Source organism: Copadichromis virginalis, linkage group LG9 (genome assembly GCF_057382275.1).
Source record: "Copadichromis virginalis isolate Kocher_CV1m ecotype Utaka linkage group LG9, C_Virginalis_male_GT1.1, whole genome shotgun sequence".
NCBI classification, from domain to species: Eukaryota; Metazoa; Chordata; class Actinopteri; order Cichliformes; family Cichlidae; genus Copadichromis; species Copadichromis virginalis.
In genome coordinates, this window is record NC_140626.1 from 6,029,076 (window position 1) to 6,056,271 (window position 27,196).

Genomic DNA, 27,196 nt, shown 5'->3' on the forward strand with positions numbered 1-27,196 from the left:
CTCTGGCTTGTGATCATAGCTCCAGCTTGGACATTTCATAACACTGACATTCCCCTCAGCATTGTGGAGTATGAGGACCTCTCTTCAGTGCACCTTGAAGCAACTGTTGTTGTGAATTGTTGCTTTAAAAATAAACCGGCATGAAGTGAGCTGCATTGAATGTGATCATCACCTTTACTTGTTTTTTTCTCACAGTCAGTATAAAACACAGACTTTGCTTCCAGGTCACAAAAATAAACCCAATGCGTTCTTTGGTTTTGAGGTTTTCACCTTGTTGTAAACACTCAGTTTTCTCCATCTCCATTTCATGAAGCTGTGCCTTGATTGTAGACCTCCTTGAGATTGTTCTGGACTTGGTTAGATGTTGTGAAGGAAATCTTAACCAAGAAAAGATTTTTGCAGTCATCCACGTTAGCCTCCTTTCATGGTCTTCAAGGCACCAGATTATGGATTCTCCACAGTTTTTGCTGTCGCTCTGATTTGAGATTTTCAGCCGATGATGATGATAAGAAGGCCTATGGCCAGCCTAAAAAGGCCCATACCTGTACCATAAGTCTATCTTGCATCATAGGCTGCAATTCAGTGACTAAATTTAGTAATCACATTTGACCAGCTCTACAGCATATCTTGTACACTTGATTGAAGAGGAGAACAGAGCTGTTGACTGATAACCACTTGATGGTGGCAGGGCAAGAGGATGCCAGTGTATGTATATACTAATATTACAATGTTGGGCCTATACTAAATTATTTTGTGATAGAGGTTTCTACTTGAAAGGTCTAAAGCGATAAAAAACAAATGAGGAGTAAAACGCTGTTTTAAGTCAGTTTAAGTCATGCAGTAAGAAATTAAAAGAGATGAATGCATGTAGTTCTGAGAATCTTTAAGCTCACGGCAACTGGGTTAGTAACCTCAATGACTAGGTTGAGCCCACAAACCACGGTGGTAATTTGAACCTAGTGTTTGCTCTGATTTCAGTGATACATTATGTATCATTATATACTGTATGGTCTGCTTATTATTCACATTAAATTATTTGATGTTATTGGTGTATCCTCTATTTTCATACATTGTTCTCTACATTCATCTCTGTTGCTTTCCAGATAAACAGAGAGAAGACTTCATCTTTAATTACACACATTGACCAGCAGGTGGAGACAGCTTGCCATCAGTACATATTCAAGTTTTAATATGAGCATCATTAATAAACACATTTGTTCTGATGTACAGAAACAACAGCAGTAAATAAAGACCGGAGCAGGAGAAGATGTAACTAATCTGCCAGGACAAACCAAATTCAGAAAGATAAAAAAAAAACAGACTGAACAATTGTTCGATAAAGGACAATGTTACTGTGATGTCATGCCAACAGCTGCTGTATGCACAAAGGAAGTGGTTCATGATAAAGGGAAGTTTGGATCCACTTGTGGGAGAGATTGTCACAAATGTGATGAGGCTGGTGCCAGTGTTTTTGTGACAGCAAAAAACACGAGCTGAGACGTGGAGTGAGGGCAATGAGACAGGTGGTAGTGCATGTGTCGACCGGTGGGGAGGCATTAATGAGAGAGGTGGTGAGACACTTGAAACAGGTTCTGAGACAGGTTGTCAGGGTTTAATTAGCCAATCACAGTGGGGATTAACTCTGTAAACATCCAACAGAACACAGTCAGGATGAAGACGACGCTCACCTGAGAGACAGGCAGAGAGACAGCTTTAATATTTAACATCCAGTCCGTCAGGTGTTTATCATGATGTTATAATGTGACTCACAGATGTTTCCTCCAACTTCATACAGATGTTGAAGTGGACTGATCAGAGAAAAACAAAGACAGAAGGAGAAAGACAGGGATGGTAAATAAAAGTCAGATTTTCCTTCAGTGTGGGAACAGGTGGGAACCATAGGTATGGATCCTCACAGAAGTCGGATAAATGTGCATCTATGTGTGAGAGAGAGATTTTGTCACCTGTTCTCACACTCGAAGCGGGACGTTATGTCCTTGGCTGTTGTCTGTTCCTCAAGTTGTATCACCATGGAAATCTTGGTGTGTAGAGGAGCATGAACTCTGATCACACCTTCACACAGCTCTGTGATCTGCAGAGACACAAACAGACAGCACGCTGAACCCGGACTCTGCCCCGCATGCCTGTGGTCTTTGACTAACCTTGTTTTTGCCTTAGTTGATTCTGGACTCCATCTCCTTTGGTCCTGACCTGTATCAAACCTGATTTCTCTCTCTTCTTATCTGTTCTCTGTCTCACCTTGTTTTGGTGCCCATCTCATGCAGTTCTTGGTCTTTCCAGGTCCTAGTCTCTGTCTTCCTTGGCCCTGGTCTCTGTCTCACCTGATCTCTTTCATTCTTGTCATTCTTCTTCCTCAAAAGTCTACTGGTCCAGCTCAGGCCAAGCTGTTTCTGAATGGACACCTGGTTCATCTGTCTCACCTGAGACAGTAGAAACTTGGGGACCTATCAAAGAGAACGAGAAGTCATCGGGGGTTAGGGGCACCGAGACTGTGCAGGTGTGTCCTGAAACCTACGGTCCAAATCAAGTCCTGGTGAATGATCATCAACCGGATCAGCTGAGCTCCACCCACTGCCTCCTCCATCTCATCTCGTTTAGCAATTGAGCGCTTGTTTCCATGGTGACGACGGAACAGGTTGGGTGCCATCACCATGGACACATTCCACAGAGACATACGGTTCTGATCCTGATGAGAGACCACCATACGGAGGAAGACCAGCAGAGCCTGGAACCACAAAAAACAGGTTTTCTTGCAACCATGTGCGATTTCTAAAAAAAAAAAAAGTCTGTCATGGTCCTGGTCTTTGGTTTCTGTTTTTTATTTCTAGATCTCTAGTTCTTCTGGGTTTGTGATTTCTAGGTCTTCATGTTTATTCTCTTGTTCCCCAGTCAGTCATGTCTCCTGTCTAGGCCCGGTCCTTATGTTCCCTCTGTACTGTGTCAGTATTATTGGGATGTTAAGCTCGTGTCTCTGAGTCCGTGTCTGTGTGTGCGTGGTGCATTTCCTGTTTTATTTTGATAGTCTGTCTCCTACCCCAGTGTATCTAGTTTTGCCTTCCTTCATCGCATCATGTCTGATTTGTCCCAGCTGTGTTTCTTCCTGTTTCCTAATCCTCTCGTGATCCTACCTGTGTATTTTAGTCCTCAGCCTACCCTTGCTTGTTGTTGGATGGTTAACTTAACCTACTCTCTCTTTGTACTGTGTTTTCTCCCGTCATGTTTCAAGCCGTGTTTCCTAGTATCTAGTTTTCAGTGTCAGTTTAGTTTAGGTTTACGTTAGGGGTTTTGTTTTGTTTTGTGAAGTTCTCTTCTTTGATGAGTTGTTTTTCTGTGAGTACTGCACATTGGTCCAGAATGCAATGATTTACAAATCTCATAAATCCATAATGTATTCATAATAGAAAACCATAACAATCGCTTTAGCTCTGCAGTGATTCACTAGAAAATTGGCAACGTCCCTCAGCATCCATTGACGCTGCACAGTTGACTATGGAATATTTAGTAGCAGTATTAATTTTGTTGACTAATTTTTATTATATTTTTCATCAAACTTTTTTTCTAGCAAAAACAAGACAATAACTGAATAAAAATGAATGAAAGGCATCGAAACGTTCGTCCACGAATAAAAACGAGATGAAAATGTTTCTTCTGAGACAAGGCAGGACGTGAGCCAGAAGTAATAATCTTGTGCAGTAAGGTTAGACATGCACAATTGATCTGCCGCTGACAAACAGGGATAGAGACAGGGGTTCAGCTAACACCTATGCACCCTGTTTCTCATGAAAATGTGACAAAATGTCAATGTTTTGGAGGAAGAGAATTGTGGACATATGGAGACATGTAGAGCAACTCTCACTTGTACCAACACAATGACACCTTAAAATCTGGTGACCTAAATCAACTTCAGATTTAGTCTACCATAATCTAAAGATATATACTCAACTAAAGCAAGACAAAAACAAAAATTAGGTGGCTAAATCTGGACTAAAACTAAATTATATTTTAGTGAAAAGACTAGGGATATACCTAATCTAAATCTGCTGTTTTTTATGTAAATTTTATGACTGGGCTTGTGGGCACAGGTGGCATCTGATCATGGTACCATGCTAGAATTCACTGACCTCTTGAGAGCCTTTTTCTTCAACAAGTGTTTGTAGAAGCAGTCTGCATGCATAGGTGCTTGACTTTATTCACCTATGACCAAGGAAGTGATTGGAACACCTGAACTCAATGATTCGATGAGTGAGTGAATACTTTTGGCAATATAGTGTGTGTCTGTGTTTGTGTGTGTAGGTTTGGATAGCGTGGGGGACCTCTCGCATCTGCGGGCGGTCTATCTGTCAAGCTCAGGTCTTCTACATGAGGCCTGGGAGCTTGAGGGCCCTGTGCATTTTCTTAGCTGTTCGTAGGACTGCACTCATCTGGACAGAGATCTCCAATGTTGTTCCTGGGATCTGCTGGAGTCACTCACCTAGCTGATCGTCTGTCTGTCTGTCGATAAATGAAGGTTAAGTGAAGACTTAAATGAGTTTACAAGAGTATATTTTAATGATATTAAATTTTCTGTAAAACTAAAAGATTCCCTATAACGTGCTGTCCCATGCTCTTTTAGGCTGTGACATATGTATACTGTGTGTTTACTGCCCTCTTTCTGCTTCTCACTGTTTGCCCAATTCTCTCTCATTTGTGTGTGTAGACAATGTCTGGGTGAAGCTTTACTCTCAGAATTTCTCTGTTGGCTTCTGGAAGAAGCAACGTCAGCAGCTGCAGGGCCTGAACCTGATGGAGCTCAGAGGGGATACCTGCAGGGACACACAGAAACACTTCATGTAATGCAAACACATTTAAATGATGAAAATGTGTGTTTGTATGTGTGCACACATACTCAGTACAGAGCGGTAGGTGGACAGGTGTGTGTGTGTCAGCAGAGGGGTTGGCAGCTCTCTGATGAAAAGCTTCAACAGACTGGAAGCGTCCACCTGTCTCAGCGCAGACCAGTCAAATCCCTCATAGCACCTGTCTAATTCTCTACGAAGGCACTGCAAGCAAACAGAGAGGTGGACAGAGAGACAGCAGGGAGAAAGATACAGACAGAGAATCAGACAAAAACAGGTAGGTATTACACACAGAGAGACATAGATACACACAGGCAGACATACTCAGTTTTCCAGAATGCAAAAAGTCATTTTAAAGTGTGTCAGGGTGTGTGTCCATCTTTTGTGAGGACCAATGTTGAGTTTAGACAATCTCAAAATCTAGAAACAAACACCACTTAGCTGCTGTCTTGACCTTAGTACTATGCTATGTTAAAGCATCATCTAAAGAGAAAAACAACTTGATGTAGAAAATAACCATTCGTTTGTTACCTAAAAACTAGGACTAGTGTTGGGTTCAGAACGGCTTTCGGGTTAGAGCTAGGTTAAGGTTCATGGTTGAGGATCTGGGAATGTTGACCTTGCTTTGCCCATGATGATGCACCTCCAGTCATCCAACATCCTAACTATGAAGGCAGGGAACCTATGCACTGTTTAAATGTTGATTGGTTGACAAATGTGACGGAACAGGGAAGGGAGTGACAGGCAGTTCACTGCGAATGAAAGAGATGTGGAAAGATAACCAAAGATAAAAATTACAGACTGGCTGCAGTGGTAATCTTTCACACTCGGTTTCACTTCAGCTTGTTGTGTGTTATAACTTTGCTCTTCAAATGGATAATGGATAGTAGCCCACAGACTGGTTGTACCACATGTTTTTGACACTCCCTTCAACCAACAACAGATGCTTTTTGCAGGTAGACTTTCAGTGCATGACGTGCCTCATGAATGGTATAGTGTGCCAAAGTTGAACGTTTCTGCAGGTCACGCACCTCCCCATTTTTGTTACATGGTGTGTTGTGTCGCTGCACCACAGCTGGCTCGCCAGCTTTTACCACAGTTTTTAATAATATAATAGTACAGTACTTCTGATTTCCACTTCTCCTCCTACTCCACTGCTGATGTGGCACTATTGTTGAGTGGCAACAGCTATTCTGTATGGAAACAAACAGCAGTGTGTGTGTGTGTGTGTGTGTGTGTGTTACCTTGACTCTAGCAGCTGATGCTGGTACTCTGAGAATCCCCTCAGTCAACAGGCCTGTTTGCTCTAAGATACACAACAACTGCATGCATACACACACATAAAGGAAGGTGTGACTGGTTACTGTTGTTTGTTTATTTTCACTAAATTTCTAAACAAGATGTAAACAAAGGTAAACTAACTTTGCTAGCTGTTAGTTAAACAACTACTTTAGGTCACCAAGATCATATGCTAATGGGCTCATACTTATACAGCACTTATCTACTCTGAGCACTGTTTACTATAAGCATTAAACATTTTACATCATGCACGTAAATAATAATGGATTGGATTTATATAGCGCTTTTCAAGGCACCCAAAGCGCTTTACAATGCCACTATTCATTCACTCTCGCATTCACACACTGGTGGAGGCAGCTACAGTTGTAGCCACAGCTGCCCTGGGGCAGACTGACAGAAGCGAGGCTGCCATATCGCGCCATCGGCCCCTCTGGCCAGCACCAGTAGGGTAAAGTGTCTTGCCCAAGGACACAACGACCAGGACAGAGAGCCCAGGGATCGAACCGGCGACCTTCCGGTTACAGATACGCTTCCCAACCCCCTGAGCCACGGTCGCCCGTAAAGAGATGCTTCAGCTTGGGGTTCAATATTTGCTTACTTGAAGAATCGAACTACTGACCAAACAGTAACCCACTTTTGCTCATGAACTTCCCAAAGACACATAAGATTATGATTGTGCCTTAAACTATAGTATCATAAGTTTTAGAGTAATGAAGCCAGCAATCTATCCCCTGTCTGAAACTTGATTAGACATAGAGAAGGACACGTTCTTCACCTTCTGGAACACGACAGGAACTTTGACCCCAGGAAACTTCTTCCTGTCTTTCTCCAACAGCGTGTTCAGAGGAACGCCAAACACACCACTGTCTAATGGACAGGAAGACACAAACAATCATACAGTGAGTGTTCTGAGAGACAATTTATACATCCTTTAGTACAGGGTTTTACTAATGGGGCTTTTTCAGCAGCAAAATAGTTTCAGGTCTGCCCTTATCGCTTATCCCATCCAGTCCCAAGTTAACTGTGTTAGAGCCAACGGCAGTTTGGCTCTTTCGGTCCCATGGTGGGCAAACCACACCCACGGTGAGCAATCCCACTGTGGGTTGCCCATTGAAAACCATGACAATCAGGGGACCTCTTGGGATCAAACTACTGTGGGGCCTTAATGGGCTAACCCAAAAGAGGACCAGTATGGGTTTTCCTATGGTAAACCCACAATGGGCTGCCCGCGTTTTTTGGGGCCCAAAAGGCTAAACTGCTATGGGCTAGCCCAACATGGGTTTACTGTGAACACTTACTCATAAGGTAGCTGCAAAGGGCAAAACTGTTGTGGGTTCTGGATGATTATCAAAATTATTATGCATAAACAGTTAAACCGTTGTAATGCGACACAGTGCAGCTCAAACTAATTTTAATCCAAACCTACCTGGTCCTGTTTAAAAACATAATAACAACATAGTGAACCTTCCTGGGAGTGAGTGGCCTACCAGAATTAGTCCAAGTGCAATCAATCACTCATCCAGAAGGTCACAAAAAACAAAACAGAACAAGATCTACAGAAACGCAGGCCTCACTTGCCTCAGTTAAGATGCGCGTTCATGATTCACCAATAAGAAAGATCAGGTAGAACGCATCTATGGAAAAGTTCTAAGATGAAAATAACTGCTGACCAAAAACAATACAAAGGCTTGTCTCAAATTTGCCACATCTTGATGATCTCCAAAAAATTTGAGAAAATATCTGAGAAAAGTTAAAGTCTTTGTGTTTGTGTAACATAGCATTTCACAAAGAGAACATCATACCAAGAATAAAAAACAGAATAAACATTTCATCCACAGAGGCGAAAAAAAAATCATGAGCAGTTATGACAAATTTTGGATTGCAGTTCTTGCTGCCAAGAATTGCAGAACCAGTCAATCTTATATATACTTGAGTTATCTTTGTCTAATAATGAAAACTGTTTGATGATCTGAAACAAATGTGTGACAAACAGGAAAAAAAATACTAAATGAGGAAGGAGGTGATACTAGTAGTTGAAACGGGGCAGTGGTTGAACGAAAACGATATAGCTGGACAATCTTGAATTTACTTCCTAATGTTGAAGCACAACATGATCTCCCATCTTGTGGTGCTCTGGGGTATTAAAATGCATACCTTATTGGTTTAGTGGTAGTGCCGGGTGGAAGGCAAAGTACTGATCTTTATAAAGGTGTTAAGGACATCTCACATTAAGAAGTCTTTGTGTTTATCAGAAATTGGTCTTTGGTTTTGTTGGTTTATTCTGAGTTTTCCTGTTTTTGAGATTTTTTTTAAAAGTTTGTCTTCATTGTTAATTTTACATTTTTAATTACTATAGTAGAGATTATCTTAATCTCCGTAATATCTGCTTGTTTGTTTCTCTTTAGTCATTTCCTGCTACCTTGCTTCCTGTTTTACTTTGAAAGTCATTTAACTCATGTCTTCTGTTTAGGTTTACCTCCTTTTGTATCAGTGCAGTTTATTCATTTCAGCTGTTTCTTGTTTTCCAGATGTGTCCATCCAACCTGATTCAATACTGGAATAAGCAGTTTTTAAGGTTTTGTGTTCCAAGTATTAATTAATGTTTAAATAACTTAATAATTACAGAACACTGTTATAAATATTTTTTATGATCCAGCAGTGAGGACAGTGTTTTTAATCGTTCTCCATTAAACCGTTCTGCTGGAGGTTTCTTTCTGTTAAAACAGAGTTTTTCCTTCCCGCTGTCACTAAAATGCTTGCTCATACCAGGTCATGTGATTGTTGGGCTTTTCTCTCTATGTATTATTGTACGGTCTACCTTAGAAAATAAAGTGCCTTGACTGTTCTTGTAATTTGGCACTGTATAAATAAAACTGAATTGAATTGAAACTGAAACAGTGTTTCCTGAAAAGCCTCTCTTGTTTAGTGGGAAATAGATTTCATCAAAGTAGATGTCTTTTTGAAAGTGCTGTAATTAGGTTTAAGAATACAGTTCACCCACTTTTATCATCTTCAATAGCCTGTACCAAAAGAGAGCAGAGCAGGTACCTGAAGGCTACTCAAACAGAGGTCGATTATCTTGTTAATTGTTTTAACTTTCACTATGCACAACTCTGGATACTGTAGCTCCTGTGAAAAAGAGAGCCTCAAATCAGAAGTACTTGACTCCCTGGTATAATTCTCAAACACGTACCCTAAAGTAGATACCTCTTAAGCTGGAGAGGAAATGGCGTGTCACAAATTTAGAAGATCAGATTTAGAAGATCATCATTTAGCCTGGAGAAATAGTTTGTTGCTTTATAAAAAAAGCCCTCTGTAAAGCTAGAAGATCTTACTATTCATCACTGATTGAAGAAAATAAGAACAACCCCAGGTTTCTCTTCAGCACTGTAGCCAGGCTGACAAACAGTCAGAGCTCGGTTGAGCCAACCATCCCTTTAACGTTAACTAGTAATGACTTCATGAACTTCTTCACAAATAACATTTTAACCATTAGAGAAAAAATTACTCATGATCATCTCACAGATGTAACAACATGTACCGCTGCTTTCAGTACCGTTTAGTCTTTTTCTCCTATTGATCTTTCTGAGTTAATTTCAGTAATGTCTTCCTCCAAACTATCTCTAATAATCGCTATGTGGCATCCCTTGACCCATCTAATTATAGGCCAATCTCCAACGTTCCTTTTATCTCGTAAATTCTTGAAAGAGTAGTTGTCAAACAGCTAACTGATCATCTGCAGAGGAAGATTCTTTATTTGTCATGTGCATGGTTATACAGATATAACACGCAGTGAAATGTGACCTGACACGCTCTTCGACTCTGCAAAAAGGAGAGACACAACTTTATGGCTTATTTGAAGAGTTTCAGTTTATAAGGTTAGACCCAGTTCCAGCCTTTGAGTGCTTGACTGTCTTTCAACAGTTTGAGCCAGTGTCTTATTCTGCTTTAAAAGACATAATTGATCATCTCAAAATCTCTGGTTCCCCGCACGATATTCGTCCTTCTCGTTTCTTTAAGGAATCTTTACATATTATTGGTCCTTGTATCTTACTTCTGCTGAATGCATCATTGTCATCAGGTTGTGTACCGTCTGTCTTTAAGCATGCTGTTGTGCAACCTATTATGAAAAAGAAAAATCTTGACCCTAATGCTCTCACTAACTACAGGCGGATCTCCAAACTCCCTTTTATTTCCAAAATATTGGAAACGGTAGTTCTAAACAACTTCAGGCCTTTTTAGATGCAAATGGTATTAATGAAAAGTTTCAGTCTGGTTTGAAACGTCGCCACAGCACAGAGACAGCCTTACTTAGAGTTTTTAATGATCTTCTTTTAACGGTTGACTCTGGCTATTCCGTGGTTTTAGTTTTACTTGACTTGACTGCTGCTTTTGACACGGTTAACCACAACATTCTTCTATCAAGACTGGAACATGTTGTTGGTCTCAAAGGTATACGGTTTAAATCCTACCTCTCAGAGAGGTCGTTCTCTGTTGCTATAGGGCAACACTCCTCGGCTTCTGCCCCTATTTATTGTGGTGTGCCTCAAGGGTCCGTGCTCGGTCCTGCTCTTTGTACATGTTGCCGTTGGGATTAATTTCTTAAAAATATAACATCTCCTTTCATTGTTATGCCGATGATATCCAGATTTATTCACCTTTGAAATCAGATGTGTCTGCTTCTTTGCAACCTCTGTTCAACTGTTTGCATGAAGTTAAAATTTGGTTATCACATAATTTTCATACACTGAACGAGAATAAGACCGAAATCGTAGTTTTTGATGGTCACACTCTGCCCTTGGCCCTCTTGCTAGCCATCTCTCGCTCACTGTAAGGAACCTTGGAGTGTTCCTGGATGGTTCTTTTAAACTTGAGAAACGGGTCTCTACTGTGGTAAAAAACAGCTTTTACCAGTTGCGTCAGATATTCAAAGCAAAGCCGTTCCTTCCTTTAAAGGACCTTGAAACGCTTATCCACACATTTATCACATCCAGATTGGACGACTGTAACTGCCTCTACTCGGGCCTCCAACACTCTTCTCTTTAACGGCTTCAGTTAGTTCAGAATGCAGCTGCGCATCTTTTACCAGGTACGAGAATCTGTGAACACATAACTCCAATTTTAGCCAAATTACATTGGCTCCCAGTTAAATGTCGTATCGATTTTAAAATTCTTTTGTTCACTTTTAAAATATCGGAATAATTTAGCGCCCAGCTATCTTTCTGAACTACTTCACAGGCTCCTAGCACAACCTAGGTCTCGACTGAAGTCCAGAGGTGACCGGGCCGTTGCAACCGTGGCACCTAGACTCTGGAATAACCTCCCTGTTCATATTCGTACAGCCGAGTCTATCCAGTCTTTTAAATCACATCTTTTTACTTTGGCTTTTGATTCTAACTAGTTGGTTGTTCTTGCTTGTTGTGTTGTCACGTATTGTTTGTTGTCCTGTTTTATTGTTTTGTCTTAATTGTCTCATGCTTTTACTGACTGTGAAGCATTATGGTGAACATTGTTGTTTTTAATATGTGCTATATAAATAAATTTTGATTTGACTTGATGAGGTTGTCCCACTCACAACTGCATATCTGTGTAAATCAGGATTTTCCATTGTGGCCACAACCAAGACCAAAGCCTGAACCAGACTCAGAGCAACACTGGAAGCTGCTCTGAGAGTGAGCCTTTCCCCCATTCCACCCAGACCCGTGTCTCATTAACAGCTGAACATAAAAGGGGAGTTGCCTATTGTGACTGTTTGTTGAAGAATAACTTCTGGTTCTGCCAATGAAAAAACCTTTCAGATTCACTCACAGATTATAAGGCTATATTTTCATTTGCCCTTTATTTAAATTTTATAACAGTTTATTTATTTATTCATTTAATTAGAAAATTATTTTGAATGTATTTGTTTTATGAGCACATTATTCTATTTTTTCTTTTTTCTTGTCTCTTTTAGTAAAATTGAATTATTAATTATTTTGTGTTTTTAATCCTGACTTGAGCCTTTTAACTTTGCAGTTTGATTTGTTCCATGAATTGCTGGCATTTTGTTTTATGTACAGGTTCTTTGGGATTATTAGATTGCATCATGTCATCATCATGTTTATTTGACGAGGTTTTAGCCATTAAAATGATGTAGATTTGATTTAGTTATTAAATATATATAAAACCAAAAGCAACATCAATTTATTCAATACAGTGTCGGGCCCCGGGCAACTTTGTAGTGAAAACATTAGACCCAGAGGTAGGGATGCAACGATACCAATTTTTTCAAACCGATACGATACCGATACTTGGATCTGAGTACTTGCCGATACAGAGTACAAAAACCGATACTTCTACCACACACACACACACACACACACACACACACACACACACACACACACAAATGCAATGAATCGGAAGACAGATTTTATTTTATTCTCTGCCGATAAAAAATAAAATCTTAATAAAAATGACCACAAAAAAATTTCAAGTGAAAAATAAGCACTTCTGCTAAATTATTGCAGAGTCTCCACATTGTAATTTAGCAAAATATCACTGAACTATTGGCACTGTCTCGAGCTTTCGGAATAATAAATAAACACTTCTGTTTGGAATATAATAAATACAAATTAGGTTTGAGAATAAAATAAACTTTTAAATTGTTGCAGAGTGTTCATAATGTAAACAAACAAACAAAATAATGAAAGTATTTGGCATTGACGAACGAACTCCCCATCTGCCCGTGGATCATCAGTCCACTGTGCCGTTAAACCAAAGACTGACATCGCGCACACACTGCTCGTCTTTACCTCTTTAGAAAGTTTTGTCACCATTATCTCCCTGATGTGTGGGCGGCTGGGAATTTCATATCGCAGCTCGAGTATGCTGAGAAGAATCCTATGTTTTCCATGACTGGCATTGGCTGGTCATCCAGAGCGATAAAACGAGTCAGAGCCTCTGTTATTTTAACTGCCCGTGGATTTTCTCTTGACATTTTTCATCGCTTTTCCAAAACCTGAGTTAAAGTTGGCTGTTCCGGTCCACACTGCTGACATTTTGTTTAGCCTAGCTACAGCAGCCTCCAGTTTCTCTTTTTTTATCTGGAGCTGCCAGTCTGACTCGTCTAACCCTGTGCCTGTTTAGCGCGGGATGTTCCCCTAGTGGCCAATCTAAAAAACTACAACAAAAATGACAAGCCACCCTCTGATTAATGAAATAAGTTAGTATCGGTTCATGGTATCGGTTAACTTTTACGAGTATGAGTACACACACATTTTACAGTATCGGCCCCGATACCCGATACCCGATATCGGTATCGGTGCATCCCTACCCAGAGGTAAAACAGGTTAAGGACCGCTGATTTTCTACACACATCTTTGCGTGGGAGTTACATTAAATCTTGCAGAGCGGTATAATTCTGTACTGCTTCATGTAAGTGGGAAGATGATTTTTGTTGTTAAACATTTCAGGGTACATTTATTGTACAATTTAATATGAAAAAGTTGCTTAAAAATGTAAATTATGTTTGGATAAGTGGAGTAGGATGTTGTAGTCAATTTAGAGAAATGTAGATGACCCAGATTTGTTTTTTACGTGTGGACAGAAGATAAGATGGTAAGACTCATTCATGTTATTCTAGTACATTCATAAGATACTTTCACCTAGAGTGCTTTCTCTAACTCTAAATTCTGGAGTATTTGTAGTTATGATAGTGTAATTTCAGATTTATATTGGTTAGTTTATGAGGGTGGCAAGTTCTAGAAACTCCCAGATGGCAATTTCAGTACATAAAGTTGGACGATCAGTAATTTATAGATTACATGAAAATTAACACGACATTTCTTTTACATTTATACTACAGGAACAGCAATACTGCTTCAAGCAGCAAGCATTAAGATGTAAGCTCTAAATCTTAAAAAAGGGAGAGAAAAGTTTAAGTTTGGTAAATTCACTTCTTCAAGAAAACCCTATGACAATACACTACCAGTCAAAAGTTTGGACATGCCTTCTCATTCAATGTTTTATCTATTTTTACTACTTTCTACATTGTAGATATATATGAAGAAAGATATATGGGGTTATACAGCAAAGAAAAAATGATAAATAACTCTAAATATATCTTATATTATAGATTCCTCAAAGTAGAAGAAACCACTACTAAGGAAAAGCAACAAGCAGAAGAGATTTGTTTGGGCAATCCGATCCGGTTAGTTGGACAATCATTTATCTTTTAACAGGACAATGACCACAAACACACCTCCAGGCTGTGTAAGGGCTATTTGACCAAGACAGAGAGCAACAGAGTGCTGTGCCAGATGGCCGGGCCTCCACAGTCAGCATCTCTGGGAACTCCTTCAAGACTGTTGGAAACCATTTCAGGTGATGACCTCATGAATCTCATCGAGACAATGCCAAGGATGTGCAAAGCAGTAATCAAAGCAAACGGTGGCTATTTTGAAGAATCGAAAATATAAAACACGTTTTGAGTCATTTCACACTTTTTTGTTTACTACATAATTCCGTATGTGTTCATTCATAGTTTTGATGCCTTCAGTGAGAATTTAAAATGTAAATAGTCATGAAACTAAAGAAAAACCATTAAATGAGGAAGTCTGTCCAAACTTTCGACTGATAGTGTATACATCACAAAGAATTATGACTGTTGCTGTCATTTAAATAAAAAATAAAACACAAATATTTTAATTTTATTTATATAGGGCCAAACAACAACATCTGTTGCCTCAAGGAACTTTATATTGTTAGATAAAGATCCTACAATAATACAGAGAACACACGGAAAACCCAGTCAGTGGACCCCTCTGAGCAACTACTTTGGTGGCAGTGGGAAGGAAAAACCCCATTTTAACAGGAAGAAACCTCCAGCAGAACCAGGCTCACGGAGGACGGTCATCTGCTGTGACTGGTTGGGGGTAAGGGGACTTTATGACCCTTTTCTGTGGGCAAAATACATACATACACCTTACGTGAAAAAAATAAAAATAGTAGTAAACTTATCTATTTTTATGCTTGTGGAGTAGATGCACTCCACTTCCACATCGGTTTCATGTCTGCCTCTCTCACTGATTACACTGGAAATGTAATGTTGCTGTATCCACTCTGAAAATTGTCTGCAAACAATAAGGAGCCATGGTGTAAGACAAATGATGACACACCATCTACTGTAAAAATAACAACTATTTGGAAATCCAGGAAAAATGGTTTGAAGAGATGTTCTTTGTTATGTGGATCTGGATCTTGTTTTTTTGGTTAGATACCGTTTTTAGTTCCACATTACTTTTTGTGTTTATGTTAAAAATGCATAATTACATTGGCGAAACTTCAGTTAATCAGTAAAAGTGTTAACATCACTCGCTATAGCTTTCTAATATCCTAATGCTATAAAGTCTTTGCTGTGAAGCTGAATGCAGATCATTATGTAAAAAAGAAACGCACCCCGGTTCCTGCAGCGTGGAGGACGTGTGCATTTGGTGTGGATCCCCAGAGTCATCAGGAAGGTTGTGAGCTCAATGTGTGAGATGAAACACAGCTGTGTGAGGTCACGTGACGACAGGTCGCCTGCACAGCTAAGACCCTGAGAGGGAGGGATAGATGCAAACTGCACACACACGCACACACACACACACACACACACACACACACACACACACACTCTTTTTTGCATCCGTTAGCAGCCTCCTGTGTTGTAAGCAATCAGATTTGACTGGAAGACCTCTCTCAGCATGCAGCAGGTCAAACTCACCTGCAGCTCACTGTTGTTGTCTCTATGGAAACGTAAACAGTCCCAACAAGCCTTGCCCCTTTTGTGCTCAGCCACACCTTCTGAGTATGGAGAGTCCCGCAGCACCCAGTCAGGTTGCATCAATTGACTGACGGGGGACGAGTGTGTGTGAGGAGGGGAAGAGGTATATTTGTGAGAGTCAGTGTGTGTTGGAGAATGTGCGTGTGTCAGAACAGTTGTGTCGATGACATGTGTCGGAGAGCATTTGTTTCCTGGAGAGTTTGCGTGATGCAGAGAGTCTGTGTTTGAGGGGGGTGAGGGGTGCTCTGGTAGTTGATCTTCAACAGCCAACACGGGTAGAGTTGGTCGTACTGTAAAACACACAAAGCATAAAGCTCTCAGCAGGTACAGAGAAAAAACAAACAAAATCTCTTGCAGAAATAGAATCCTGTTTCCAAAAACACTGGGATGCTCGGATGTCAAAAGCAAATAAAACTAGCAAATTGCAAATCATTTAAAACCTTTTTCAGATCTGTTCAAATCACACAGCTAGAGTTATTTATATAGTGCATTGACACAACAGCCATCTGGAGGATGATGAAGAGATGGTGAGAAGGAAGATTCCTTTTTAACAAGAACAACCAGGCTTAGCGACAGACATCTGCTGTGACCGACCGACCTGGGGCGTGTGAGGAAGAGGAGAGCATTGAAAGACGAGGACAGAACACATGCTATGGGAGAGAAGACAAAAGTTAATGACATGCAAAAGTGAAATGTAAACACAACAGAACACAAAAACAAAATGTTCACTGCATCATAGAAGGTCCCCCTGAAGCCCGTGGCAATAGCAGCATAACTAAGGGATGCTTCAGTCACCTGATCCAATGAAAGTTGAATGAAAGTTTCAACTGCCTGGTGGCAAGCATGGATGTAGAGTCCCACTTACTATGGAACTTCTTTTATACATGGAGTGCAGAATTATTAGGCAAGTTGTATTTTTGAGGAATAATTTTATTATTGAACAACAACCATGTTCTCAATGAACCCAAAAAACTCATTAATATCAAAGCTGAATGTTTTTGGAAGTAGTTTTTAGTTTGTTTTTAGTTTGAGCTATTTTAGGGGGATATCTGTGTGTGCAGGTGACTATTACTGTGCAGAATTATTAGGCAACTTAACAAAAAACAAATATATACCCATTTCAATTATTTATTTTTACCAGTGAAACCAATATAACATCTCCACATTCACAAATATACATTTCTGACATTCAAAAACAAAACAAAAACAAATCAGCGACCAATATTGGCTGCGGTCGTGAGGTCTCAGAATCTGCTATGTGAGCAAAAAGAGTGACAAGACCACAGAATCGACGGCTAATAACATCACGGAGAAGCTCGCAGCTATTAACGGGAGACTGAGAGACCAGTGTCGGAGTGTTAAAAAACAGCTTGAAATTCTCAATTACCATCATAACCCGGCTACCCCTTCGGCGCCAGCTCAAGGCTGGAGCTGAACAACAACTCCCTGATAACGACTGTGTTGAGTCTGTTCCTTCCCATTCCATGCAAGGCCACCTGGGTTGGCTGGAAGACTGTTTACTTAGCCTGGCAGGGCGAAGGACACTGTCTCAGCTGAACTATGGACACACACACACATACATATACTGATACTGATAAGCACTCACTGACGTATCACCCTCCCTACCCCGGATCCAACGCCACCTCCAATGCTTACCTCCCCCATGATGTGGACATTGGGTCAGTTGGAGGCGCAGTCGAAAGATTGCAGCAGTCCCAGATCAGATGTACACACTGGAACTCTTTCCCATGTTGCTTGTCTGTGTTTAATGTGTTATGGTGTGTTGATACCTGTGCATTCCTGTATTATCCTTTTGTGTTGCACATTTCAATGTTTTTTTTCCTCTCGCTACCTGGCCTGACCTGTCTCCCCAATGTGATGTTTGTATTGTATGTACGGTCGGCAAGGTCTGTCATCTCGGTTGTGGGCAAAAGACCTGCAGCTGACAAATAAAGGCTATCTCATCTCAATATAGCCACCTTTCTTTGCAAGGACACTCAAAAGCCTGCTGTGGCGGAGGCGTGGCCCCGGGCGCAGCTGCCGGGGAGGAGTGGAGCAGAAGGCTCAACAGGGCGGCGCTGCGAGGCCGGTAAGAACAGCTGATGGTGTTTATGTACTAATGATGGTCTCCCTCCGCTGTGTTTATAGTGAGACGGGGAGGAGCGGCGAGAGATCAGCTGGGCTCGTGAGCTGTCAGGCTGTGCGACTGAGTCAGCTGTGTAAACAAACAAATAAATGTGGAATTTGGCAGTACATACCTGCGTGTGCGTGTGTTTGTGCCTGGTGTATTCCACACCTGCCATCCATGGATTCTGTCAGTGTTTTGATCTGTTCACCATCAACATTGCGTGCAGCAGCAACCACAGCCTCCCAGACACTGTTCAGAGAGGTGTACTGTTGTCCCTCCTTGTAAATCTCACATTTGATGATGGACCACAGGTTCTCAATGGGGTTCAGATCAGGTGAACAAGGAGGCCATGTCATTAGTTTTTCTTCTTTTATACCCTTTCTTGCCAGCCACGCTGTGGAGTACTTGGACGCGTGTGATGGAGCATTGTCCTGCATGAAAATCATGTTTTTCTTTTTTCTTTTTTTTTTTTTTGGCCTGTCCCGTTTGGCTCTTTTGCATCAGAATTGTTGTCTAAAGGCAAAGAAAGATGCCCAACGGATTTACTTTACCAAATTGACCATCCCAGCCTTGCCGTAATGGTCCATTTGATTCACCTTTTATTGTTTATTTTATTTTCACTTGCTGAATACGGGACAGACTTGACTGGGGGAAAGAAGGGGAGAAAGAAAGAGGGAAAGAGAAACAGCTGAGAAGAGGGACGGGGGAGAAGGGCAAAAGACAAAAACCAACAGAATGAGCAGAAAAAAAAAAAAGAAATAAAAAATGCATATATCAATCACCTGGATCACCTGCTGAGAAAGAAAAAAGAAAACAAGCAGAAGAGAACAAGAGTAATAGAATAAACAACATCACGATGATATATGGGAATATGACAGTAAATACTAAATGTTAAACATTATTGTGCAGCACATAAGATCAACAGAACACAGTGTGCTTTGAGGTAGGAGCCAAAAAGGGTGTAGTTTGTGGGTGTGATCACCCGTGTGTACACCTGTGAGCATGGACACGCTTGTTTTTTGTTTTTTAAAAGGTTCCTTCATGTAATAATCTGCTAGAGGGTGTGGGGGGGCCACAGCCCCGTCCTCCAGGGCATGAAGCAGGTATGGAGGAGATCAAAACTCCAGACATCCAGAGGCCCCCAGAACACAAGAGACCAAGGAAGACCAACAGAGGGGCAGCCGCGCCACTATCCCAGAAAGAGCTGAGGAGAGTCCCAGATGAGGAGTCACTCAGCAGCCGCGGGGCAGAAGCCAGGGGGAGTTGCAGTGACGCGCCCGTGAGCTCCGCCGGCAGCCAGCTGTGCCTGAGTGACCGAGCCCCAGGCCGAGAGGCCGGGGGCACCCCACCTCCGAAGTGGCCCGAGCGAGCCCCAGGCTCCAGGCCCTGATAAGCGGCCGCCAAGGAGTGAGCCGGTGTGTACCTGGACGCCCATCCCCAGACACAAAGAACCACCAACGCACCGATACCTGAGGGAGTCCGCCACTGGCAGGGGAAGTGGTGGTGGGGGGAGATAGGCCTCCAAACCTTGGAGGGCCTGAGATGTCCCCAGAGAGGTGGCGCCTGACACCCAACCTGACATATAGACACAGACATACAGGCACACACAGACACAAACATCCATTCCCCCCCTCATGCTCTCATATGCACTTACTCCACACTCAACCAACGTGGAGACAGACATAAAGAGACGCTGTACACACGATCACACTCCCCAAGCGTACTCTACAAACCGGGTCTAGGTACCCTTGCCCCTGGAGGGGGGAACTGCACCCAGACCCAGGTGGTGTTACCCTTTTCCCTGCGGTGGGGAGAGGCAGACCGCCCCAACTCCGCAGCAGCAGGGAGGCCCCACACTCCAGACCGCAGTCGGACAGCCAACTCCTCCTCCTAGCCCCCCCGCTCCAGCAGGTCGCAGAGAATGGGGGTGAGAGAAGACTCCAAATCATGTTTTTCTTGAAGGATGCAGACTTCTTCCTGTGCCACTGCTTGTAGAAGGTGTCTTCCAGAAACTGGCAGTAGGACTGGGAGTTGAGCTTGACTCCATCCTCAACCCGAAAAGGCCCCACAAGCTCATCTTTGATGATATCAGCCCAAACCAGTACTCCACCTCCACCTTGCTGGCGTCTGAGTGGGACTGGAGCTCTCTGCCCTTTACCAATCCAGCCACGGGCCCATCCATCTGGCCCATCAAGACTCACTCTCATTTCATCAGTCCATAAAACCTTAGAAAAACCAGTCTTGAGATATTTCTTGGCCCAGTCTTGACGTTTCAGCTTGTGTGTCTTGTTCAGTGGTGGTCGTCTTTCAGCCTTTCTTACCTTGGCCATGTCTCTGAGTATTGCACACCTTGTGCTTTTGGGCACTCCAGTGATGTTGCAGCTCTGAAATATGGCCAAACTGGTGGCAAGTGGCATCTTGGCAGCTGCACGCTTGACTTTTCTCAGTTCATGGGCCGTTATTTTGCGCCTTGGTTTTTCCACACGCTTCTTGCGACCCTGTTGACTATTTTGAATGAAACGCTTGATTGTTCGATGATCACGCTTCAGAAGCTTTGCAATTTTGAGACTGCTGCATCCTTCTGCAAGATATCTCACTATTTTTGACTTTTCTGAGCCTGTCAAGTCCTTCTTTTGACCCATTTTGCCAAAGGAAAGGACGTTGCCTAATAATTATGCACACCTGATATAGGGTGTTGATGTCATTAGACCACACCCCTTCTCATTACAGAGATGCACATCACCTAATATGCTTAATTGGTAGTAGGCTTTCGAGCCTATACAGCTTGGAGTAAGACAACATGCATGAAGAGGATGATGTGGACAAAATACTCATTTGCCTAATAATTCTGCACTCCCTGTAAATAATATAAAAATTTGTGGAGGAAAACAGAGAATATATACATACAAAAAAATGAGTAGTCCTATTTTTCCTGAGAGCTTTTTATACAGTAACCGACATGTTTCCATGCTAGACGACATCATACACTATATAAAATGACTCTTCCTGTCCAGCTTACATGCTATAATTCATGTGTGAATTACACAAGGAGTCAAATGTCTCTGATTTGTTTCACAGCACTATTAATATAAGTGACCTCTGTGGGAGTAAGTGTAAGCAGCTACTCTGCATGTTGGGACTAGGCACTGAATGAAATAGTAGTGAAATTATAATTAGTTACATTAGTTACAGTTATTTCTCAGAGACACTCTGACGCAGTGTCATCCATTATTGTAAATTTGCATGTAATTAAGAAACTGTGAGACAAAAGATGATTTTCAGGAGATCTTCCTAAATGTTCAGTTATGTACATATATCTATATCTATGTATATATAGATATATGTGTGTGTGTGTGTGTGTGTGTGTGTGTGTGTGTGTGTGTGTGTGTGTGTGTGTGTGTGTATGTATATATATATATCTATATAGTGTCTGTCTCCTGAATCCCAACTGGAAGCTGGTTTCACAGAAGGGGGCCTGAAAACTGAAAGCTCTGTCTCCCATTCTACTTTTAAATACTCCACATGTAAGCCTGCAGTCTGAGACAAACCTAATATTCTTCAGGTTACTCTGTATTCATACTGTTTAGAAATGTGACTAAATAGACCAAAAAAAAAAATAGACCAAACCCACACACAACAGTGCAGTGTCTATCAGAGGTACTAAGGACCATAAAACCATAAATCATCTGCTATGCCCTGGGTGGCATCTAGCATAAATAAAGATATATAAAGAACCAACCTCTGCAAAGGACCACAGGAATCACTTATAGGTGAGCAGACACGCACCTCTGGAAGTATTTCGGCGAATGGTCTTGGTGGTGGTGTGGTATCGACTTGGTGGTGGTTCAGCATGATGGGAGTGGGGGTACACACATCTGTCTGCTGGGTCGTCAGGCTGGAACAAAAAGTTGGGGAAAAAATGCAGATCACAGCCTTTTTCTATTCATTTCCCAGGAATTATTTTAAGACACACAGCTTCTTACAATGACTATAATCTAAATTGCTGTGATATTCTAAAACGTATGGTCGACTATACAATTTCATAAAATGTCTCTACATCTGTGTTGCACATTTGTTTTGCATTTAATATAAAATGCATTTCTATGTTTGTGTCCCACCTCAGTGAAGATATCCCGGACATCTCTGATTGGCTGTCTGTTTCTCTTCTTCAGTGTCTCGTTATAGTTATCCAGCCTCTTCCTCACAGTGGTTGCTTGTTGATGTGTCAAAGTGGACAGCAGCACCTCAGCTGGCGGTGGCACCTCATCTGCCAATGGCAAGCCCGTCACCAGGGAAGCCAACCCCGCATCTGTCAGCCACGCCTCCTCAAGCTCCACCTCTAAAAGGAACAAATCACGTAGGATCCGAACAGTAAGATGACATCTGACTCAGCTGTCAGTTTGACATACCATCCATACTCTTTCTCTCATCTTCCTCCTCTTCTTCTTCCCCATCCTTCTCTTCCTCAATGCTGTGTACTTCCCTCCAGTAGGTCTCCAGGGCAACATGTTTGGGGTCAGAGGTGGTGGAGTTAGAGGTGGTAGACGAAGACAACATCTTGTAAAAAAAAAAGTGCCAGCCAGACAGAGATAATTTTTTATTTTACGACTATTAGAATTTCAAAATATGACATAAGTAAAGTATTATCTTGTTAAAAACTTATCAAAGCTTTATCACTCCAACTTTCCCACGCTGCCAACAGAATTTATTGACATGTTCCAAAACCCAGTTTGAGATATTTTAAGCTTTGTGATTCTGGTATGTTGTCCTGCTGAAAAGCAGTGATCAGAAGAACGCCACATAAATGGATGGAAACAATACTCAGATAGCCTGTGACCATTTGAACAAAGTAATTAGTTACTAATTACAGATTACTTCTCCAAGAAAGTAATCTTGTTACTTTATGGATTACTTATCTTCAAAAGTAATTAGTTGCTTTATTACTTAGTTACTTTATAAAAACATGATACACAACCTGAATACGTAATAAAGCAACAGACTTTTCAGCCCAATTCTATTTTTTGAATTGAATCAAATGAAAAAGTTGCTTCTTAAAAATTGTTCTATTAATTTTAATCTTTCAACTTTATGTACATTGCATCAAGCAAAAATGTAATTATATGCAGCAGTCTCTGACTTGAAGACATTTGTTTAACATTTAACACTGAATTTTCTGTATATTCCAGCTATACAATAAAATATTCTTTTGTGTTTACACTCACTCTTTCAAATAGATGCAAGTAAAACAGAAAAAAATAAATAAAATCAAACTTTTAGCAGCACTAAGTCCTGTTGCTCTGAGTCTATTTTCACCTGTTTAGCAGAAGTGGGGCAGTCGGAGTTTTGCCCGGTACCGCAGAGGTCATGTCACTCGGGGTGATCCGTGGGTTTCTCTGTGAATTTCACATTCCCATGTTGTACCAAAAAGTGATCGTCTGCCAAAAACTGATTACTTGTATTTAAGCTACTATAAATAAGTTGTTAGTCTATAATATGTGAAATATATGTCAAATGCATCCTTCATGAGTGATATTAAGTCATTTTGGGCTACAAACAACATTTCTGTCACAAGGTAGAAACTGCAACCAAGACATCAAACAAGACATCTTGGCCAAATTCTAGAGTAATCTGCTCGTAAGTCATTGTCATGAGCAATGTTCCCTCTAATTTTTCATGTGTCTGAGCGAACACACAAACTCCCTGAGCGTCCCTTGGACCACTGTGAGCAACAGCAGACGTGTGCACTGTGGTCACGCCAGCATCCAATCCATCCAAGTTACATGGTTTATTAAAATAATCAAATTACAGCGTTTACATTTATGTTAGACTACTTTTAATTAACTGCTTTAGCCCACTTACAATGAAAATTAAAAAAAATCTTGTTCATGACCTGTGTAGTATGTTAACACTACTGGAAGTAAAAAATAACTTGAACTCCAATTTTGAAAACAAAGTTTCTTCTTCTTCTTTTTTTTTTGTATAAAGCTCTGACTTGTATTATGAGTCTGTGGTCTGGGAGAGAGTCCTGTAACTCTGTCTGCAAAATACAGTAAATAATGACCAATATTGGGCAATTAATTATATAGTTACTTCTTCAAAAAAGTAACTGAGTTATGAAAACAACAAAGTTTTTTGCAGCTGTTTACCTAAAAATGCAGCCAAGCCATTTTTTAAAAATAAACATTTCAAACTATTTACAGAACAATCAGCTGTTCTGCATCAAATTTGATGCCACAAAATTTTTTTGGAGTGGCACAAAAATTATTTGTGCCACTCCAAAAAATCATTTCTGTCCACTATGAGATGAAGGAGAACTACAGCCTGATACCTGCAGGCCTGACAACAGCAGATGTATCACTGCTGTAACTCCTGTAACATTCAGCAGTCGCCTCATTGTTCTGACACACACAACAAAACTATTGACTACACTACACACTAACTACACACTAACTACACAAGATTTGCTCTAAACATCGCAAATCTCTCACATCTCAAAACACCGCTGTCACTCCTAAAACTTCCCCCTTCCTAAACAACTAAATGACATTTTGCCATATCATTTTTTGATTGGTCAACCAGGTTTCATTTTTCGACCAATAGGAAAGGGTGGGGTTTTTTGGCGTTGTTTTTACTGAGAGTGTTTTTGAGCGTTTTCCTTATAAAACGCCATTTTTACCGTTTCTTCCCGCAGTAAATATAAACGACGACAGTATTCAGGAAGAAAACCAAACATTGCAGATATTTTTTATCATAACTCTGGTTTTACGTGGCCAATCAACACAATTTAAAAACTGGTATAAAGTCCACACTTTTTCCGTCAATTGTTCCGTCTGTCCTGCTCACATCTCCAATGGTTGTACACGTTGTCATTAACGTGGCTTCACTCCACATCAACCACGCCGCTTTGCTAGCTAAAACATTGGTGTCGGCACAAAAGGACGAATAAGGACGTATATACGAATGTGAATCGCATCATTGGCTGGACTATGGGATACGGTGACATCGTTCTAATCCCATACGGGAGCATCCAGTCACTTACTGACTGCAAAACAGAATTGTTGAAGTATTTATTTTAATTTCAATTCAGGTTAGATTTTTTTTTTTGTGCGCAACGCAGATTTTCTGTGCGCAGAGACGTGCCAGCAGTGCGCAATTGCGCACGTGCGCAGCTTAGAGGGAACATTGATCATGAGACACTCTCACAAACAAAATCACAGTTTAGTAACGCAGCGTTCCTATGGGAAAGTAACAGTAAACAAATTACTTTTTTGCAATAGTAATCCCTTACTTTACTCATTACTTGAAAAAAGTAATAACATGGTGGGACATTTAAATCATACTCGGTTCAACATCAACTGTGCTCTGAAAATATCGCCCATAATCACCAGCCTCAGCTGTTGATACAAGGCAGGACGGATCAGTGCTTTCATGTGTTTTCACCAGATTCTTATCATATCATCTGAATGTCCCAGCGGAAATCAAGACTCATCCAGGCAACATTTCTCCAATCTTCTGATATTTGATTTTGGTGAGCCTGTGTTATGGCTGACAGACGTCAGACGATGTGGCCTTCTGCTGCTGTAACCAGTCTGCTTTAAGGTTTGGCATGTTGTCCCCATTAACCATAGAGATTGTGTGAAAAAAATCCTATAGGAGATCAGATGTATCTGAAATTCTCAAATCAGTATATCCTGCACCGACAACCATTAAGTGACAATGGGAGCCACTTAAATCCCCTTTCTTCCTCATTTTGATCCTTAGTTTTTAAATTCTGCAGGGTTTTCACGACTTTGTGACTAAATGCATCGAGCTACTGCCACGTGATTGATTGTTTAGTTATTTGCATTGAAGAACAGCTGAACAAGTACAGGGAGTGCAGAATTATTAGGCAAGTTGTATTTTTGAGGAATAATTTTATTATTGAACAACAACCATGTTCTCAATGAACCCAAAAAACTCATTAATATCAAAGCTGAATGTTTTTGGAAGTAGTTTTTAGTTTGTTTTTAGTTTTAGCTATTTTAGGGGGATATCTGTGTGTGCAGGTGACTATTACTGTGCATAATTATTAGGCAACTTAACAAAACACAAATATATACCCATTTCAATTACTTATTTTTACCAGTGAAACCAATATAACATCTCCACATTCACAAATATACATTTCTGACATTCAAAAACAAAACAAAAACAAATCAGCGACCAATATAGCCACCTTTCTTTGCAAGGACACTCAAAAGCCTGCCATCCATGGATTCTGTCAGTGTTTTGATCTGTTCACCATCAACATTGCGTGCAGCAGCAACCACAGCCTCCCAGACACTGTTCAGAGAGGTGTACTGTTTTCCCTCCTTGTAAATCTCACATTTGATGATGGACCACAGGTTCTCAATGGGGTTCAGATCAGGTGAACAAGGTGGCCATGTCATTAGTTTTTCTTCTTTTATACCCTTTCTTGCCAGCCACATTGTGGAGTACTTGGACACGTGTGATGGAGCATTGTCCTGCATGAAAATCATGTTTTTCTTGAAGGATGCAGACTTCTTCCTGTACCACTGCTTGAAGAAGGTGTCTTCCAGAAACTGGCAGTAGGACTGGGAGTTGAGCTTGACTCCATCCTCAACCCGAAAAGGCCCCACAAGCTCATCTTTGATGATACCAGCCCAAACCAGTACTCCACCTCCACCTTGCTGGCGTCTGAGTCGGACTGGAGCTCTCTGCCCTTTACCAATCCAGCCACGGGCCCATCCATCTGACTCTCTCCCCCACCGATGTAGGAGCGGTGCTGAGCAGGATCAATGTCCACAAGGCTGCAGGTCCTGATGGCATCCCCGGGCGTGTTCTCAGAGCGTGTTCTGGGGAGCTTGCAGGAGTGCTCACAGACATATTCAATCTGTCCTTGGCCCACGCTGTGGTACCGGCCTGCTTCAAATCCACCTCCATCGTCCCGATACCCAAAAACTCCAACTCATCTTGCCTCAATGACTACCGCCCAGTAGCACTCACCCCCATCATCACTAAGTGCTTAGAGCAGCTGGTCCTAGCACACTTCAAATCCTGTCTCCCCCCCACCCTGGACCCCCACCAATTCGCATACCGCCAGAACAG

At 41.3% G+C, this 27,196-nt stretch overlaps 1 protein-coding gene across 1 annotated transcript; it reads right to left on the reverse strand.

Annotated features, from left to right (window-relative positions):
* Nucleotides 1-1,168: 1,168 nt before the first annotated feature.
* Nucleotides 1,169-22,645, reverse strand: arhgap28 (Rho GTPase activating protein 28). Its single transcript, XM_085469308.1, has 14 exons — nucleotides 22,498-22,645; nucleotides 22,207-22,427; nucleotides 21,875-21,983; nucleotides 15,901-16,250; nucleotides 15,594-15,756; nucleotides 6,931-7,022; nucleotides 6,101-6,178; nucleotides 4,907-5,060; nucleotides 4,741-4,823; nucleotides 2,537-2,746; nucleotides 2,343-2,465; nucleotides 1,965-2,092; nucleotides 1,771-1,808; nucleotides 1,169-1,688 (listed from the first exon to the last, which is right to left on the reverse strand). Exons 1-14 carry the CDS (start codon nucleotides 22,643-22,645, stop codon nucleotides 1,606-1,608), a joined length of 1,980 nt encoding a protein of 659 aa, XP_085325434.1. The 3' UTR covers nucleotides 1,169-1,605.
* Between the last annotated feature and the right edge of the window lie 4,551 nt (nucleotides 22,646-27,196).

Bases quoted from the DNA above. Each gene is read 5' to 3' on its own strand.
- arhgap28 (XM_085469308.1), bottom strand. From the start codon at position 22,645: ATGTTGTCTTCGTCTACCACCTCTAACTCCACCACCTCTGACCCCAAA. The intron at 22,428-22,497 runs GTATGTCAAACT...TGTTCCTTTTAG, and splicing joins TGAGAGAAAGAGTATGGATG to AGGTGGAGCTTGAGGAGGCG. The intron at 2,747-4,740 runs GTAAAGCTTCAC...TTGTGGTTCCAG, and splicing joins CCAACAGAGAAATTCTGAGA to GCTCTGCTGGTCTTCCTCCG.